Below are 17760 nucleotides of genomic sequence, written 5' to 3'. Positions count from 1 at the left end.
TACAGAGCCATTATAAGGTGGGGGCTGTTCTTTTGTTTTCTATTACATATAACATAATATAATACCTTTCTTATTCCTAACTTCCTCTTCTGCAAATCCCTCTAAAGCACTTTCCATCAACTTACTACCTTCCAACTTCCCTTTGTTCTCCAGAATACCTTTTGCCCAATCTCTGGCTTGCAGACGCCCTCCTCTATGGATTCCACACACTTCCATCAATTTATTCATTTTACTCACATACTGCTTCCCTTCTCTTCACTTCACTAAATCATATGCCTAACAGTCTATATTATACACGTAATTTATATAACAATTTTCGGTCAACGACTCCCAGGCCTCGCCGGAAATATTACAATTTCTCAGTCTACAGCTCTCCGGTCCGCCGAAATATTACAATTCCTAGTCTGCAATGTATTTATTATTACATCTCGCTAGGATATAACAATCTTTATCTAGACTCTCCGGCCTTGCTGGAAATATTAAAATTCCGCAGTCTACAGCTCTCCGGTCTGTTATATTTTTTATCTAGTCCCTAATTACCCAGAGGATGGTTAGTCAGGCGCGACTAAGGTCTCACAGGTTTGCGACCTCACAGCGGAAAATATCGCCTCTGTCGCCTGAGATAATCCAGGAAATCAACAAAAGGGTTCTACAGATCGCCACAAGACTGTCCACAAACACAGATAAGTCGAAGATTTATAAAATCAACTGACTTACCGTCCTTAGTATGGAGATGATCAGACTCTTTCAGTGGGCAACTTTGGGTCCTCTGTTTCACCCTGCGATTGTCGGTTGTCCGGATTTTGATATTTCCTTGAGTGAGGTCCCCGTTCGGGTGCCAAAAATGTCAGGTCCGTATTTCAGGGTGGCTTCCGTCCCCTGTTATTTCACACCGAATAACCACCTTTGTAAATTGAAAGCTAAAGGCATGCCTGGAAAGAAGTACACCACACAGACAAATGTTGGTAGACATCTTTCCCTCAGTCAAGCAGGAAGTGAACTAACTTTATTCAGAACAAAGAAACACAGGAAAAAGACACATGCCCCCTCCCTAGAGATGTGGGAGTGCCCAAGCCCCCCACCGGCTTCTCAGTTGCAAATTCTTCTGTACACTCCTCTTGCATTCCAGGGGCGGTGTCTTCCATAAGTGTGTCCGACATGAACAAAGAACTTGTCATATATATCAGTATATTACACAAAGAACTGAAATGTATATACATGTGTGTGAGGATAATATTTTTCAAACAATATACATAGTAATGATCCCTGACAGCACGAGTCTTCTCTCTGTGGGGAATCTTTAAAACATAACCTGTTCAGGTTCCTTGGGACGGAATTTAAGAAAAACTGCATGACTCCAGACCAGGCAAGCTTTTTCCAGTACATGGAGGTCTAGTTTTGGTGCTCATAGGCCTACTGGTTTTGTTGCTCATCACTGCAGACAAAGGTTCAAATACCGAGCGGTCTGCATACAGGGGTGGTTCTGGTTTGGGTTCCGTGTGCTGCCGCTGTGCAGAGCACAATATAGGGCCACTTTAAGGCTAGGGCTCCACAGCAACATTTAGTCACCCATGAGTCGCTGTAAGATAGCGGCATTATCAAAACCTCAATGTTTTCCCAAAGAAGCACAAGAAACCCAAGAATTTTAACATGGGGTCAACTTCCTTTCCACTTTTTTTTAATGTGGGAGGGATTAAAAATGTTCCAGAGTGGGGACTTACAACGCGCTACTGAATGTGAGCGCATGTCTTATATGTTGTGATTTAGCTGATACACTACAGAACCATTTCATCTGGACTTAATGAAATGTTTCTGCTATAATGTTAAAAAATGTGTGTTACATATTAAGTCAGTTGTCATATATTCTAGTGGTAAGTGTTTTTTTTTAATGATAGTTTATTTATTCAGTGTATCTTTAATTTTAGGCAAAGGTGACTTAATTGGCTGTGAGGTCTCTTTTGAGGACACAGTTATTAAAGCAAATGCGGACGTCAAAGGCTTGACATATTGTGACCTTCAGGGGATCAGTCTGAAGGGACTGCGTGACACGCTATCACTCTACCCAGAATATGCATATAAATTCACAAGTCAGATCACACACCAGCTCAGTTACAACTTGGGAAGCAGCAGATGTGAGCCTGAGGTAAGTGACACCAGACAGCATAACAAACAAATTGATTGTAATTTCTATTAAAGTGAACTTGTTATGACACAAGGAGTATTTTTGAGCAAATATTCTTAAAATGTTCGTAAAATCAGTGTAGAACTTGGACACACCGGAAATTAGTCATTTAAAAATTTTTGGGCGTATTTCAAGAAAAGGAATTTAGGTTTTCCAGGACACAGTTGATCTTTTTTACTGTATTACTAACAAATCCCTGGGGGCCATTCCCTGGCGGGGGACCAAGAAAGCATTATATATAGTGCCAGCAAAGGAACAAAATACCCATTTACCGCACTACTGGCAGTAAAATAATTAACAACTAAAAATAAATCTAAACTATAATAGCATTTTTTATTTGGAGGTACTTGGACTCAAAAATATAAAGGTTGAAAACCCAATCCTGATTCTGCCTTTTTGTATATGTATATATAGGTCATGTCGCAGTCTGCAATTAAGCAGTACTTTAGTACAATGGTTAGATGCTAGGGCTGTGTCTACAGATCACAGCCCAATATACACACAGGATCATAGATTGTATTTAAAAACAAAGTCAGAGCCTCCTCAACATGTTTTGATGTTTTGCAGAGAACTGGTATCCCCAGGGATAAATAGGGTTATATAAGCATGAAAGGCAGAAATTGTGGTTTTAAATAACCTTGTATTTGTGTAATAAAGGGTTTCCCTGTTGTAAGCCAATCAAGACATCCGTTTAATGTCACGTCTCCTATTCAGTATGACTAATAGATCTAACAGCCAATATTCTGCCTCACATTCCACAAATCACCAGGCCATTGCGGTGCATGCTCTTTTTTTTATCAGTATCCCTCTAATCTAAGTGCCGATTTGTGTCCACTACGCCTGTATGGACACTTAGTGACTGCGAATTAGTGTCAAGTGCGCATGCGCAAGAACTCAGTCTTGCAGGATCGCTTTGGATTTGCGGTGCTTGTGCCAATAATTAGTCTCTGGCTCTTAAAACGATTACGGCTGCGTGAGGACTTGATCTCTGCCTACAGAGATCTTATCTGCTAGCTACATGCTCACCCAGCCCTAGTACCAAGAAATAGACCTATGTCATGACTACCGGTCTGATTATAATTGAGGTATTAACAGAAAACTCAAGTATATCATTATAAATCAAACATTGGTGATATTTATCCAATATCATTGTCCATTATTAACATTGATAGGTTTCTGGCAGCAGTTAACTGTTATTAACAATCAGACCATACAGCTGCATAAAATATATTGGACAAAAAGTTTTATTTTTTCTTTACAATTATGAAAAGTTAACTATATATATATATATATATATATCCAAGAAAAAGAGACTGGAAGCAGCACTCAGCAAAAAAATGTGAATTTATTCACCCAACACAGCAACGTTTCACTTCCTCCATGGAAGCATTTTCAAGCAATGAATGAAAACCACACATTGACATATATAGACAGAGCCACAGCCCAATTAACAGGTGTAATGAATCGTAGTAGTTATACAATGTATCAAAAAATACGATATATTATAAAAGTGTAGCAAAAAGTATAGTGCAGAAACATATGAGTCAATCACTGACATTTAAATGTAGATAATCACAACTGTATTAAGTGACATGTATGTGCATATAATAGTGAAAACATATTAATTACAGATTAATCAACAATCACAGTATGATACACAGAAGCTGGCACTCACCAATCTAGGTAAACAAGGACCATCTGTCCACGAGAAGTCAGTGAAAAAAGAAAAAAGAAAAAGAATTCCGGCGCCATAATCGCCATATTGCGCATGCCCCAACTCACACCGTCTATTGGCTGCTGCCAACACGTGCAAAACAAAGCACTATGACCCTGTACATTGCAGTCTGATTACAACATCATAGAGGGGCCGCAGTCCCGCGCAGGCGCAATGCGATAAAACGCTTTAGCCACGCCATAGTGAAAACTGGAAAACTTGCCAGTAATGCGATACCATTCTCGGGATGTATGCGCAGCAATGGCTGAAAAAGAACCCTGCACGGAGAGATATATATCACATCAGTATTCACAAAATATGTGGTAAGAATGTAGGTAGATAAAGATAGTAAACAACATCACAATGAAGTTTTATTAAAACCCAAAAGACAAGGTATCCCCCACATGAATCAATCAAGGGAATACCGTCATATGAAGAATCTCGACATGCAAATATGTCAGATCCTCATCCCGGATACATTTTAGGTTACTTCGTGTTTCAAGTTATGAGAAAAAAAGAGCTAATTCCCCTATCAACTACCCCCCTATTAATTCTGGTACACAATATATATCATCCGTGCAGGTCAGCGCTGTAGCATCTTCTACACAGTAGAGACCTTTCTTGAAACTCTTGAACATTCTCGTAGGCAGAATAAAGTACAAAACATATAAAAGTAGCCTTCCTAATACCAGTTGGTAAGTGTCCTTCAGTGTTAATCTCAACATCTCAAAGTCTTCAATCTACAAGACAAAAGAGAATCAAATTAGTAAACACATTAAAATCAATTTATAATATAATTACTCCTATTCCATACATCAAAAATATAAAAATTTAAAAATTTTTAGAGTAACAACTAAATAATGAATGGTACCATCAGGCAAGAGAACCCCAGGGTCCACAAAAGTACATCAAACAAATGCCCTAAAAAGAGAAGGACAGACATCCAAAAATTTAACCACATCCAAAAATTCTAACTGTACACATACAATCAGCGTTTGAATATATTCAAAGGATAATCCATGTTAAGACCATTGGGATGAAGGGAGTTAAGTTTATGAATCCATTGAACCTCCCGTTGTTTGAGGACCAGTTCCCTATTGCCCCCACGTTTAAGGGGGGGGAACCCTATCAACAATACAGAATCTAAGCTGTTGCACGCTATGTCCCAACTCTACGAAGTGTCTAGGTACAGGAAGTTCAACTTTCTTCGTCCGAATGCTAGATTTATGGTTATTCAGTCGCAACCTGCATTCAGTTGTAGTTTCACCCACATAAATCAGATTACACGGGCATTGTAAAATGTAAATGACAAAATCACTTCGACATGTGTAATGTGAAGTGATTCTGTACGCTCTACCAGTGGTGGGATGTATGAAAGAACTACCCTTTAACATGATAGCACAACTGTCACACGACAGACAAGGGAAACACCCATGGCGTGTCACATCATGTAGTCCACCTCTAGCCCGACTGTTAACTGCACAGACATCTGTCTTCACAAGTTTATCCCTCAAGTTCCGAGGTCTTCTATATGAGAAGAGGGGGGGTGACTGAAATTCTACCACTCCATCATAGTAATTGGACAAAATCCTCCAATGTCTCCTAATGATGCCTGCAACATTAGAACTATAGATACTGAATGTAGAGGTCATAGGGAATCTGACAGCAGTCTGTCGATCCCTCCTGCTATCCTGTCTCAATTGGATCCTATCAGTTTGTTGTACTCTCTGGATATGTTTTTTTAAAAGTCTATCCGGGTAACCTCTGTCCAGAAATTTACCCACCATCATGTCCAGTTTGTGGTCCAGGCATGTAGGGTCATCAACTATCCGTTTAACCCTCAATAGTTGGCTATATGGTAGAGACCTGATCATCCCCCTCGGGTGGTGACTATTAAAACTCAATAGGTTATTACAATCTGTTTCCTTGACATACAGATCCGTCATAAGTTTGGAGTCCTGAATATAAACCCTAGTGTCTAAAAATTGGATACTAGTGTCAGACATTACCATGGTAAATTTAATATCAGAATCAATATCATTGAGATATTCAAAAAACCCATTGAGACCAAGCAGGTCACCCGTCCAAATAAGGAAGACGTCATCTATGTAACGCCACCACCCAAGTACCGAGGTAAAGTGGTGGGATACATAGATCGACGTCTCCTCTAGGTCCGCCATCACAATGTTGGCGTACGTAGGGGCCACATTTGACCCCATAGCCGTACCACGGAGTTGCATAAAAAACTCGTTGTTGAAGAGAAAATAGTTACAGGTTAGAACTATATCAAGGAGACCCATCAGGAATTCCCTGCATTCACCGGAGAACTCAGTGTTTCTCAGTGCTTTGTCCACACTGTTCATACCCCTCACATGAGTGATAGAGGTGTATAAACTAGTCACATCAAATGAGACCAACCGGGCCCCATTAGGAACATTGATGTCACTGATTTTATTCAGGAAGTCCGACGTGTCCCTAATGTAAGATCTAGCAGACACGGCGAACTTCCTCAAAATCTTGTCAAGAAAGACTGCAAGAGGGCAGAGCAACGAATCCCTGCCCGAAACAATGGGTCTCCCAGGGGGATTAGTAATACTCTTGTGTATTTTAGGTAGACAGTATAGTATGGGTGTTATTGGATAAAGTGGTGTTAAGTAAGTATACAGATCTCTGTCAATCATATCATTAGCAAAAGCATTGTCAACCAGTACTCTAATACGTTTCTGAATGTCCCTCACAGGGTCAATCGAGATTCTCCTATAGACCTCTATATCATTGAGTTGTCTATAGACTTCATTTAGGTACAGGGTTCGGTCCATAATGACAACCGCACCCCCTTTATCCGCGGGTTTAATAATGAGGTCATCATTACGGACCAATTTATCCAAAGCTACTTTCTCTTTAATGGACAAATTGTGTCGGGTATGCATAGATATACCAGAGCAACATTCCTGTTTAAATTCTGAAACATCTTTAAGCACTGATGCAATAAACGTTTCAACCACCTGCAAACATGCAGGGGGCTGGAAGTTGCTCCTATTGGACAAACCCCAATGTTTGAGGCATAGTTCTATATCTGGCCCTGGATTACTATTCATCACCGGAATAGGCTGTTGGGAAAACCAAGTCTTCATCCTGACTGACCTGAAAAAATTATTCAGGTCAATATCAAGTTGCAGCCAATCCATGTTTTGAATAGGGCAGAACGATAACCCCTTATGCAAAACCGACAATTCATCAACAGATAAAGTATAATCAGAAACATTTACCACTAATTGGTGGTCACAGGAGACCTCTTTTTCACTTGTGCCGTCGATCTTAGCTGTTTGATATTCTTGCTTCTTACATCCCCGCCTGTATTTTCTGCCACCTCTCCTTGTACAAGCTGACTTTGCTCTGGTACGCTGGTTTCTTCCCCTAAAAAATCAACCGTAGGGGAGTCCCTATTTCTTTGAAATCTTCCTTTTGTGTCCTTCCAAATGGGCCTCTTCTGTTGTATTGGTTGTTCCTTCTTCCAGTTGTAGATCTTGCCTGAAGCATAGTCGTCTCTGTCACGAAACCACTTATGTCGTTTTATCTCCTCCTGTTCACGTTGAAACTTTAGTAGAATACCTTGGAATTTCTCCTGATAACCAGAAAGTTCATCACCTTCCATGACCGTCCGTAATTTTTCCTCTAATTCAGCCTTCTTGATTCCACACTTCTCAATCTCCTTCTGAAGAAATTCAATGTTGAGTAGAATTACATCCAAGGCATATTTGTTGGATAAGCCCTCCAGGCTCATGCAGAAATCCACGTTATTTGGGAACAGGTTGGGCTTCAAATGAGATCTTAATCCACGTGGGATGATTTGGTGCCTGTAGTATTCGCCCAAAATAGACAGATGTAGCCGCAGGTTAATATATCTCCTTGACTCAAATTCAAAGCATCGTTTGATGTCAACCTTAGCTGGAATCCCCAGGAAGGTCCCATCTCCCAATGAACCATTCAAAATCCTGTTCACATCCTCTGTGGTGTAGGAAAAAAGGTTGGGTGAAGTATTCAGAGCCCCAGTCGGCTCCATGTTGTAGTATACACGTGCTAAAGCCTCCTCGTCACACAATATATAGAAGATCCAAACATAGGAGCAGCACTGTGTCAATAGCCAGAAACGGTTGGTGCTAGCTTCAAAATATCAAGGAGTGACGAGCTCCTCATGCATATATCCAAGAAAAAGAGACTGGAAGCAGCACTCAGCAAAAAAATGTGAATTTATTCACCCAACACAGCAACGTTTCACTTCCTCCATGGAAGCATATTCAAGCAATGAATGAAAACCACACATTGACATATATAGACAGAGCCACAGCCCAATTAACAGGTGTAATTCACATTTTTTTGCTGAGTGCTGCTTCCAGTCTCTTTTTCTTGGATATATGCATGAGGAGCTCGTCACTCCTTGATATTTTGAAGCTAGCACCAACCGTTTCTGGCTATTGACACAGTGCTGCTCCTATGTTTGGATCTTCTATATATTGTGTGACGAGGAGGCTTTAGCACGTGTATACTACAACATGGAGCCGACTGGGGCTCTGAATACTTCACCCAACCTTTTTTCCTACACCACAGAGGATGTGAACAGGATTTTGAATGGTTCATTGGGAGATGGGACCTTCCTGGGGATTCCAGCTAAGGTTGACATCAAACGATGCTTTGAATTTGAGTCAAGGAGATATATTAACCTGCGGCTACATCTGTCTATTTTGGGCGAATACTACAGGCACCAAATCATCCCACGTGGATTAAGATCTCATTTGAAGCCCAACCTGTTCCCAAATAACGTGGATTTCTGCATGAGCCTGGAGGGCTTATCCAACAAATATGCCTTGGATGTAATTCTACTCAACATTGAATTTCTTCAGAAGGAGATTGAGAAGTGTGGAATCAAGAAGGCTGAATTAGAGGAAAAATTACGGACGGTCATGGAAGGTGATGAACTTTCTGGTTATCAGGAGAAATTCCAAGGTATTCTACTAAAGTTTCAACGTGAACAGGAGGAGATAAAACGACATAAGTGGTTTCGTGACAGAGACGACTATGCTTCAGGCAAGATCTACAACTGGAAGAAGGAACAACCAATACAACAGAAGAGGCCCATTTGGAAGGACACAAAAGGAAGATTTCAAAGAAATAGGGACTCCCCTACGGTTGATTTTTTAGGGGAAGCAACCAGCGTACCAGAGCAAAGTCAGCTTGTACAAGGAGAGGTGGCAGAAAATACAGGCGGGGATGTAAGAAGCAAGAATATCAAACAGCTAAGATCGACGGCACAAGTGAAAAAGAGGTCTCCTGTGACCACCAATTAGTGGTAAATGTTTCTGATTATACTTTATCTGTTGATGAATTGTCGGTTTTGCATAAGGGGTTATCGTTCTGCCCTATTCAAAACATGGATTGGCTGCAACTTGATATTGACCTGAATAATTTTTTCAGGTCAGTCAGGATGAAGACTTGGTTTTCCCAACAGCCTATTCCGGTGATGAATAGTAATCCAGGGCCAGATATAGAACTATGCCTCAAACATTGGGGTTTGTCCAATAGGAGCAACTTCCAGCCCCCTGCATGTTTGCAGGTGGTTGAAACGTTTATTGCATCAGTGCTTAAAGATGTTTCAGAATTTAAACAGGAATGTTGCTCTGGTATATCTATGCATACCCGACACAATTTGTCCATTAAAGAGAAAGTAGCTTTGGATAAATTGGTCCGTAATGATGACCTCATTATTAAACCCGCGGATAAAGGGGGTGCGGTTGTCATTATGGACCGAACCCTGTACCTAAATGAAGTCTATAGACAACTCAATGATATAGAGGTCTATAGGAGAATCTCGATTGACCCTGTGAGGGACATTCAGAAACGTATTAGAGTACTGGTTGACAATGCTTTTGCTAATGATATGATTGACAGAGATCTGTATACTTACTTAACACCACTTTATCCAATAACACCCATACTATACTGTCTACCTAAAATACACAAGAGTATTACTAATCCCCCTGGGAGACCCATTGTTTCGGGCAGGGATTCGTTGCTCTGCCCTCTTGCAGTCTTTCTTGACAAGATTTTGAGGAAGTTCGCCGTGTCTGCTAGATCTTACATTAGGGACACGTCGGACTTCCTGAATAAAATCAGTGACATCAATGTTCCTAATGGGGCCCGGTTGGTCTCATTTGATGTGACTAGTTTATACACCTCTATCACTCATGTGAGGGGTATGAACAGTGTGGACAAAGCACTGAGAAACACTGAGTTCTCCGGTGAATGCAGGGAATTCCTGATGGGTCTCCTTGATATAGTTCTAACCTGTAACTATTTTCTCTTCAACAACGAGTTTTTTATGCAACTCCGTGGTACGGCTATGGGGTCAAATGTGGCCCCTACGTACGCCAACATTGTGATGGCGGACCTAGAGGAGACGTCGATCTATGTATCCCACCACTTTACCTCGGTACTTGGGTGGTGGCGTTACATAGATGACGTCTTCCTTATTTGGACGGGTGACCTGCTTGGTCTCAATGGGTTTTTTGAATATCTCAATGATATTGATTCTGATATTAAATTTACCATGGTAATGTCTGACACTAGTATCCAATTTTTAGACACTAGGGTTTATATTCAGGACTCCAAACTTATGACGGATCTGTATGTCAAGGAAACAGATAGTAATAACCTATTGAGTTTTAACAGTCACCACCCGAGGGGGATGATCAGGTCTCTACCATATAGCCAACTATTGAGGGTTAAACGGATAGTTGATGACCCTACATGCCTGGACCACAAACTGGACATGATGGTGGGTAAATTTCTGGACAGAGGTTACCCGGATAGACTTTTAAAAAAACATATCCAGAGAGTACAACAAACTGATAGGATCCAATTGAGACAGGATAGCAGGAGGGATCGACAGACTGCTGTCAGATTCCCTATGACCTCTACATTCAGTATCTATAGTTCTAATGTTGCAGGCATCATTAGGAGACATTGGAGGATTTTGTCCAATTACTATGATGGAGTGGTAGAATTTCAGTCACCCCCCCTCTTCTCATATAGAAGACCTCGGAACTTGAGGGATAAACTTGTGAAGACAGATGTCTGTGCAGTTAACAGTCGGGCTAGAGGTGGACTACATGATGTGACACGCCATGGGTGTTTCCCTTGTCTGTCGTGTGACAGTTGTGCTATCATGTTAAAGGGTAGTTCTTTCATACATCCCACCACTGGTAGAGCGTACAGAATCACTTCACATTACACATGTCGAAGTGATTTTGTCATTTACATTTTACAATGCCCGTGTAATCTGATTTATGTGGGTGAAACTACAACTGAATGCAGGTTGCGACTGAATAACCATAAATCTAGCATTCGGACGAAGAAAGTTGAACTTCCTGTACCTAGACACTTCGTAGAGTTGGGACATAGCGTGCAACAGCTTAGATTCTGTATTGTTGATAGGGTTCCCCCCCTTAAACGTGGGGGCAATAGGGAACTGGTCCTCAAACAACGGGAGGTTCAATGGATTCATAAACTTAACTCCCTTCATCCCAATGGTCTTAACATGGATTATCCTTTGAATATATTCAAACGCTGATTGTATGTGTACAGTTAGAATTTTTGGATGTGGTTAAATTTTTGGATGTCTGTCCTTCTCTTTTTAGGGCATTTGTTTGATGTACTTTTGTGGACCCTGGGGTTCTCTTGCCTGATGGTACCATTCATTATTTAGTTGTTACTCTAAAAATTTTTAAATTTTTATATTTTTGATGTATGGAATAGGAGTAATTATATTATAAATTGATTTTAATGTGTTTACTAATTTGATTCTCTTTTGTCTTGTAGATTGAAGACTTTGAGATGTTGAGATTAACACTGAAGGACACTTACCAACTGGTATTAGGAAGGCTACTTTTATATGTTTTGTACTTTATTCTGCCTACGAGAATGTTCAAGAGTTTCAAGAAAGGTCTCTACTGTGTAGAAGATGCTACAGCGCTGACCTGCACGGATGATATATATTGTGTACCAGAATTAATAGGGGGGTAGTTGATAGGGGAATTAGCTCTTTTTTTCTCATAACTTGAAACACGAAGTAACCTAAAATGTATCCGGGATGAGGATCTGACATATTTGCATGTCGAGATTCTTCATATGACGGTATTCCCTTGATTGATTCATGTGGGGGATACCTTGTCTTTTGGGTTTTAACCCCTTAATGACCGGGCCATTTTGCACGTTAATGACCAAGGATTATTTTTTGTTTTTCCACGGTCGCATTCCAAGAGTCGTAACTCTTTTTTTATTCCGTCGACATAGCCGTATAAGGGCTTGTTTTTTCCGGGACGAGTTGTATTTTGTAATTGTACCATTTTTAGATGCTTATAACATATTGATTAACTTTTATTAACTTTATTTTAGGAGAGAATTGAAAATAAGCAGCTATTCCAGCATTAATTTTCACGTTATAAATTTACGCCGTTTACTATGCAGCGTAAATAACATGTTAACTTTATTCTATGGGTCGGCACGATTACAGGGATACCAAATGTGTAAAGGTTTTATATGTTTTTTCTACGTTTGCACAATAAAAACCCTTTTAGAAAAAAATTACTTGTTTTTGCATCGCCGCGTTCCAAGAGGCGTCATTTTTTTATTTTTCCGTCGATGTGGCCGTACGTGGGATTGATTTTTGCGGGACAATGTGTAGTTTTCATTAGTACTATTTTGGGGTACATAGGACTTATAGATGAACTTTTATTTTATTTTTTATGGGGGGAATGGGAGAAAAGAGAGAATTTTGCCGTTGTTTTTTGCGTTTTCTTTGGACGCCGTTCATCCGGCGGTTTAATTAATGTGTTCATTTTATTGGTCAAGTTGTTACGATCGCGGGGATACCATATATGTGTATGTGTGATTTGTTTTGACCGTTTTATTAAATAAAACCACTTTTTGGGGCAAAAAAGTAGTTTTATTTGACTTTGACTGTAATTTTTTTTATTTTTTTTTTCACAAACTTTATTTAACGGTTTTACTTTTTTTTTTTTAGTCCCACCAGGGGACTTCACTATGCGATATGCCGATCGCATATATAATGCTTTGGTATACTTCGTATACCAAAGCATTATTGCCTGTCAGTGTAAAACTGACAGGCAACCTGTTAGGTCATGCCTCTGGCATCGCCTAACAGGCAGATGCTGAAGACAGACCTGGGGGTCTTTGTTAGACCCCCGGCTGTCATGGAAACCCGACGGCGACCCGCGATTTGTTTGCGGGGGCGCCGATCGGGAGACAGAGGGAGTTCCCCCCTCTGTCAAACACATTAAATGCCGCTGTCACTGTTGACAGCGGCATTTAATGGGTTAAACTGCCGGAATCGGCGCGTGCTTCGATTCCGGCAGTTGCAGCAGGAGCCAGGCTGTGTATAACAGCCGTGCTCCTGCCGCTGATCGCGTGGGTAAACTGTCAGTACCCGCGCGATCACAGGACGGATATATCCGTCCTCCTGCGCGAACTAGCAGCTGCTGAGGACGGATATATCCGTCCTTCGGCGTTAAGGGGTTAATAAAACTTCATTGTGATGTTGTTTACTATCTTTATCTACCTACATTCTTACCACATATTTTGTGAATACTGATGTGATATATATCTCTCCGTGCAGGGTTCTTTTTCAGCCATTGCTGCGCATACATCCCGAGAATGGTATCGCATTACTGGCAAGTTTTCCAGTTTTCACTATGGCGTGGCTAAAGCGTTTTATCGCATTGCGCCTGCGCGGGACTGCGGCCCCTCTATGATGTTGTAATCAGACTGCGATGTACAGGGTCATAGTGCTTTGTTTTGCACGTGTTGGCAGCAGCCAATAGACGGTGTGAGTTGGGGCATGCGCAATATGGCGATTATGGCGCCGGAATTCTTTTTCTTTTTTCTTTTTTCACTGACTTCTCGTGGACAGATGGTCCTTGTTTACCTAGATTGGTGAGTGCCAGCTTCTGTGTATCATACTGTGATTGTTGATTAATCTGTAATTAATATGTTTTCACTATTATATGCACATACATGTCACTTAATACAGTTGTGATTATCTACATTTAAATGTCAGTGATTGACTCATATGTTTCTGCACTATACTTTTTGCTACACTTTTATAATATATCGTATTTTTTGATACATTGTATAACTACTACGATTCATTACACCTGTTAATTGGGCTGTGGCTCTGTCTATATATGTCAATGTGTGGTTTTCATTCATTGCTTGAAAATGCTTCCATGGAGGAAGTGAAACGTTGCTGTGTTGGGTGAATAAATTCACATTTTTTTGCTGAGTGCTGCTTCCAGTCTCTTTTTCTTGGATATATGCATGAGGAGCTCGTCACTCCTTGATATTTTGAAGCTAGCACCAACCGTTTCTGGCTATTGACACAGTGCTGCTCCTATGTTTGGATCTTCTATATATATATATATATATATATATATATATATATATATATATATATATATATATATATATGCTTAGAAGTATATATCATTATTGTAATCCTGGTAAAGCATTCCAAGGGTAATATCTTGTAAACTACTACAACACTACTTCCATAGGAATTAAGAGGGTAAGTAGCAGCCTGGTACTGCCCATCAAATGCCCTTGATTAATTGATCATCAGCAAGTGTGACCACCTCTATGAAAGCAGAAGTTTGGGCAGTTGTCTGGTCTGGAGGATTCAGGAGTGTGTTAACACTATGCCAAGGAGGAAAGACATAGCCAATGACCGTAGAGGACCAATTGTTGCTGCCCATAATTCTGGGAAGGTTTATAAGGCCATTTCCAAACAATTTGAAGTCCATCATTCTACAGTGAGAAAGATTATTCACAAATGGAAAACATTCAAAACAATTGACAATGTTCCCAGGAGTGGACGTCCTAACAAATTCACCCCAAGGTCAGACCATGCTCAGAGAAATTGCAATATCAGAGAGCTACATCTCGGACTCTACGGGCCTCCGTTAGCATGTTAAATCTTAACTGTTAAAAGTTCATGACAGTACAATTTGAAAAAGACTAAACAAGTATGGCTTGTTAGGAAGGGTTGCCTGGAGAAAGCCTCTTGTTTCTAAAAAGAACATGGCAGCATGGCTAAAGTTTTCAAAGTTGCATCTAAACAAACCACAAAACTTCTGGAACAATTTTCTTTGGACATACGAGACCAAAGAGAGATGTTTGGCCATAATGCCCAGCGCCACGTTTGGCGAAAACCAAACACAACATAGCAGCACAAACACCTTGTCACGATCTGTGGGTATGTGGACCCACTGGGCCGTACCGCCATAGCTGCATAGCAGCTGGCCAAATAGTGTACCAAGTCAATGGCTATATAGTCCAAGCACAAGGGTACCTGTAGCAGTTCAGACAGTAGTAACGGCTAGGCTCAGATGGGACCTTGTCAGCAGACACCAGGCATGGTATAAAACAGCAGGCGTGAGACTAGCATTCGCGCGCACCCTACAGGGCACAGCAGAACGGAGCGGAAGTGAGCGCTGATATCTCCTGGGGAGGAGATGCGGGCGACGCTCACAGATTCATAGCTGCGGCTGACAGGGGTTGAGTAATCCCAACGGTCCGTGGCCATGCACGCTACACACCTAATACCAACTGTCAAGCACGGTGGTGAAGGGGTGATAATTTGGGCTTCTTTTGCAGCCACAAGCCATGGACAACTAGCAGTCATTGAGTCGACCATGAACTCCTCTGTATACAAAAGTATTCTAGAGTCAAATGTGAGGCCATCTATTCAATAGCTAAAGCTTGGCCGAAAGTGTGTCGTGCAACAGGACAATGATCCCAAGCACACCAGCAAACTACAACAGAATGGCTGAAAAAGAAAAGAATCAAGGTGTTGAAATGGCCCAGTCAAAGTCCAGATCTCAAACCAGATTGGATTCAGATTCACATTGGCGACCCCCCCAACTTCTTTCCCGACATTTTCTTCCTCCTCGACATGTTTGCTTTCTCTACCAATCAATGAGGTGTCATTTTTTTTCACTTATTTTTAATGTAACTCGAGCATAAAAGAATTTGTACATTTGACAAGCAATATAGTTATATAAGGGAGTTACCATAACAATAAACTAAAAGAAAATAAATTAAAGAGGTTCTCCTTGTAGACGGTGCCACAAAGCCCCCGCCCCTTGTACACGATGCCACAGACGGTATCACACAGCCCCCCTTGTAGACGGTGCCACATAGCCCCATTGCAGATATTGCCACTGCCCTTCCTGTAGATGGTGCCACACTGCCCCCCCCTGTAGATGGTGCCACACAGCTCCCCTGTAGATTGTGCAACACATTCCCCCCCCCCCCCCTTGTAGAAAGAAATAAAATAATTACTTACCCAGCCCCGTTCCCTGCTCAGAGACCATTGCGTAGGCTGGCTTAATTCAGTGATGTCATCATGCTGGCCTGCCTAATATGGCCTGTAGCCATATTATTCAATTGTATCTGCGTCCTCAGAACGCAGATACAATTGAATGTGGCAGTCGCTTGCACCGGGCCCCCCCAGTGCTAGCGACGCCACCAGGCATGAGGGGGCCCGTGCCGCACGACCCATAAATGTAATGTGCTGGGCGGCGCAGACCCCGTAGCAGAAGGGGGCCCTGAGAGTATGGGACCACCACAGAGCAGCCGTATCAAAACAGCTGATCATTTCTGATAGGCGCCCTGTATGCCGGGCGGCTGCAGCAGTGATAAGCTGTTTTGATACGGCTGGTCTGCGATGCTCCCCCCTTCCCTACATCGTAGTTACGCCCAGGGCACATGCCCCACCTGCCCCCCTAGCTACGCCCCTGGGCGGGAACTTAAGAGAGCTGTGCGTAAACCAATGCCCACCAACCTCAATGAACTCAAGCAATGTTGTAAAGAAGAGTGGGCCAAATTTCTCTATATGCAGAGATCAAGTCCCCATGCAGGCACAATGCTTTTCTTTTAACAGCCAGAGACTAAGTAGTTTATGACGAAATTGAATTTAGAATTTTTGCATTCAAATAACTGAAAATAAATAAATCCGCCTGGAAAAGAACGCTTAAAAGACAATTTTAATATTAAATCCTGAAAATAGGCTAGACTAGCCAATGTATTCCTAAAGATACCAGGCTAACCAGGTAGGTAAAAGTTAGATAAGGGTACCAATAATGAGTAGTAATCCACCTAAAGTTAAATTATTGTCGCATTCCCACAGAATCCTAGCTGAAAATATATAACGCCTGTCCCTACCTGGACTAAATAGCAAAGTGTGCATTTACACTGCATGAAGATCTAATACCTAGCAGAGTGTGCACTCACACTGAATGAAGATCTAATACCCAGCAGAGTGTGCACTCACACTCAATAGTGAAAAAGCAACACCTAAGACACAGTGTGCATTCACACTGAAATGAGCACCAGCACGTAGGGGTAGTGTGCATTCACACCCATATCTAACAGCGCAGCACCTATAATGGTAGTGTGTATTCAAACTTGACAGAGATTGTACACCCAAGACAAGAGCGTGCATTCACACTAAACCAATTGAAACACCTAACGCGTTTCTGCGTCCTTAGTTTGTATAGGACGTTTTTTCAGAGGTGTATAACGAAACAGGGCAGATTAGCACATCAATTTCACTTGCAATATTATCAAGCCGCCCTGTATGTGCTAGAACTTTGCTCTAACAGCACGGTTCTGGTATCTGACCGCAGCGCATGCGACGGAACGCCGGCTATTTAGGCCTTTAGCCCTGCCCATCCAGAGGCTGGACGATTACATCAAACCCCAATCAGAGGGTGTCACGTCATCAGACGCT

General features: G+C 41.5%; 1 protein-coding gene across 3 annotated transcripts in view; it reads left to right on the top strand.

Annotated features, from left to right (window-relative positions):
- KCNH3 (potassium voltage-gated channel subfamily H member 3) overlaps positions 1-17760 on the top strand; it is a 97391-nt gene that overhangs the window by 51347 nt on the left and 28284 nt on the right. For all 3 annotated transcript variants that reach the window (XM_075852166.1, XM_075852167.1, XM_075852165.1), the window contains exon 12: positions 1926-2143. In XM_075852166.1, the coding sequence (XP_075708281.1) occupies positions 1926-2143 (218 nt within the window). The remainder of the gene's footprint in view (positions 1-1925; positions 2144-17760) is intronic.

This window comes from Rhinoderma darwinii, chromosome 2 (genome assembly GCF_050947455.1).
Source record: "Rhinoderma darwinii isolate aRhiDar2 chromosome 2, aRhiDar2.hap1, whole genome shotgun sequence".
Taxonomy (NCBI): Eukaryota; Metazoa; Chordata; class Amphibia; order Anura; family Rhinodermatidae; genus Rhinoderma; species Rhinoderma darwinii.
The sequence above is the reverse complement of the archived record's forward strand: the minus strand, read 5'-3'. Positions and strand labels throughout refer to the sequence as shown.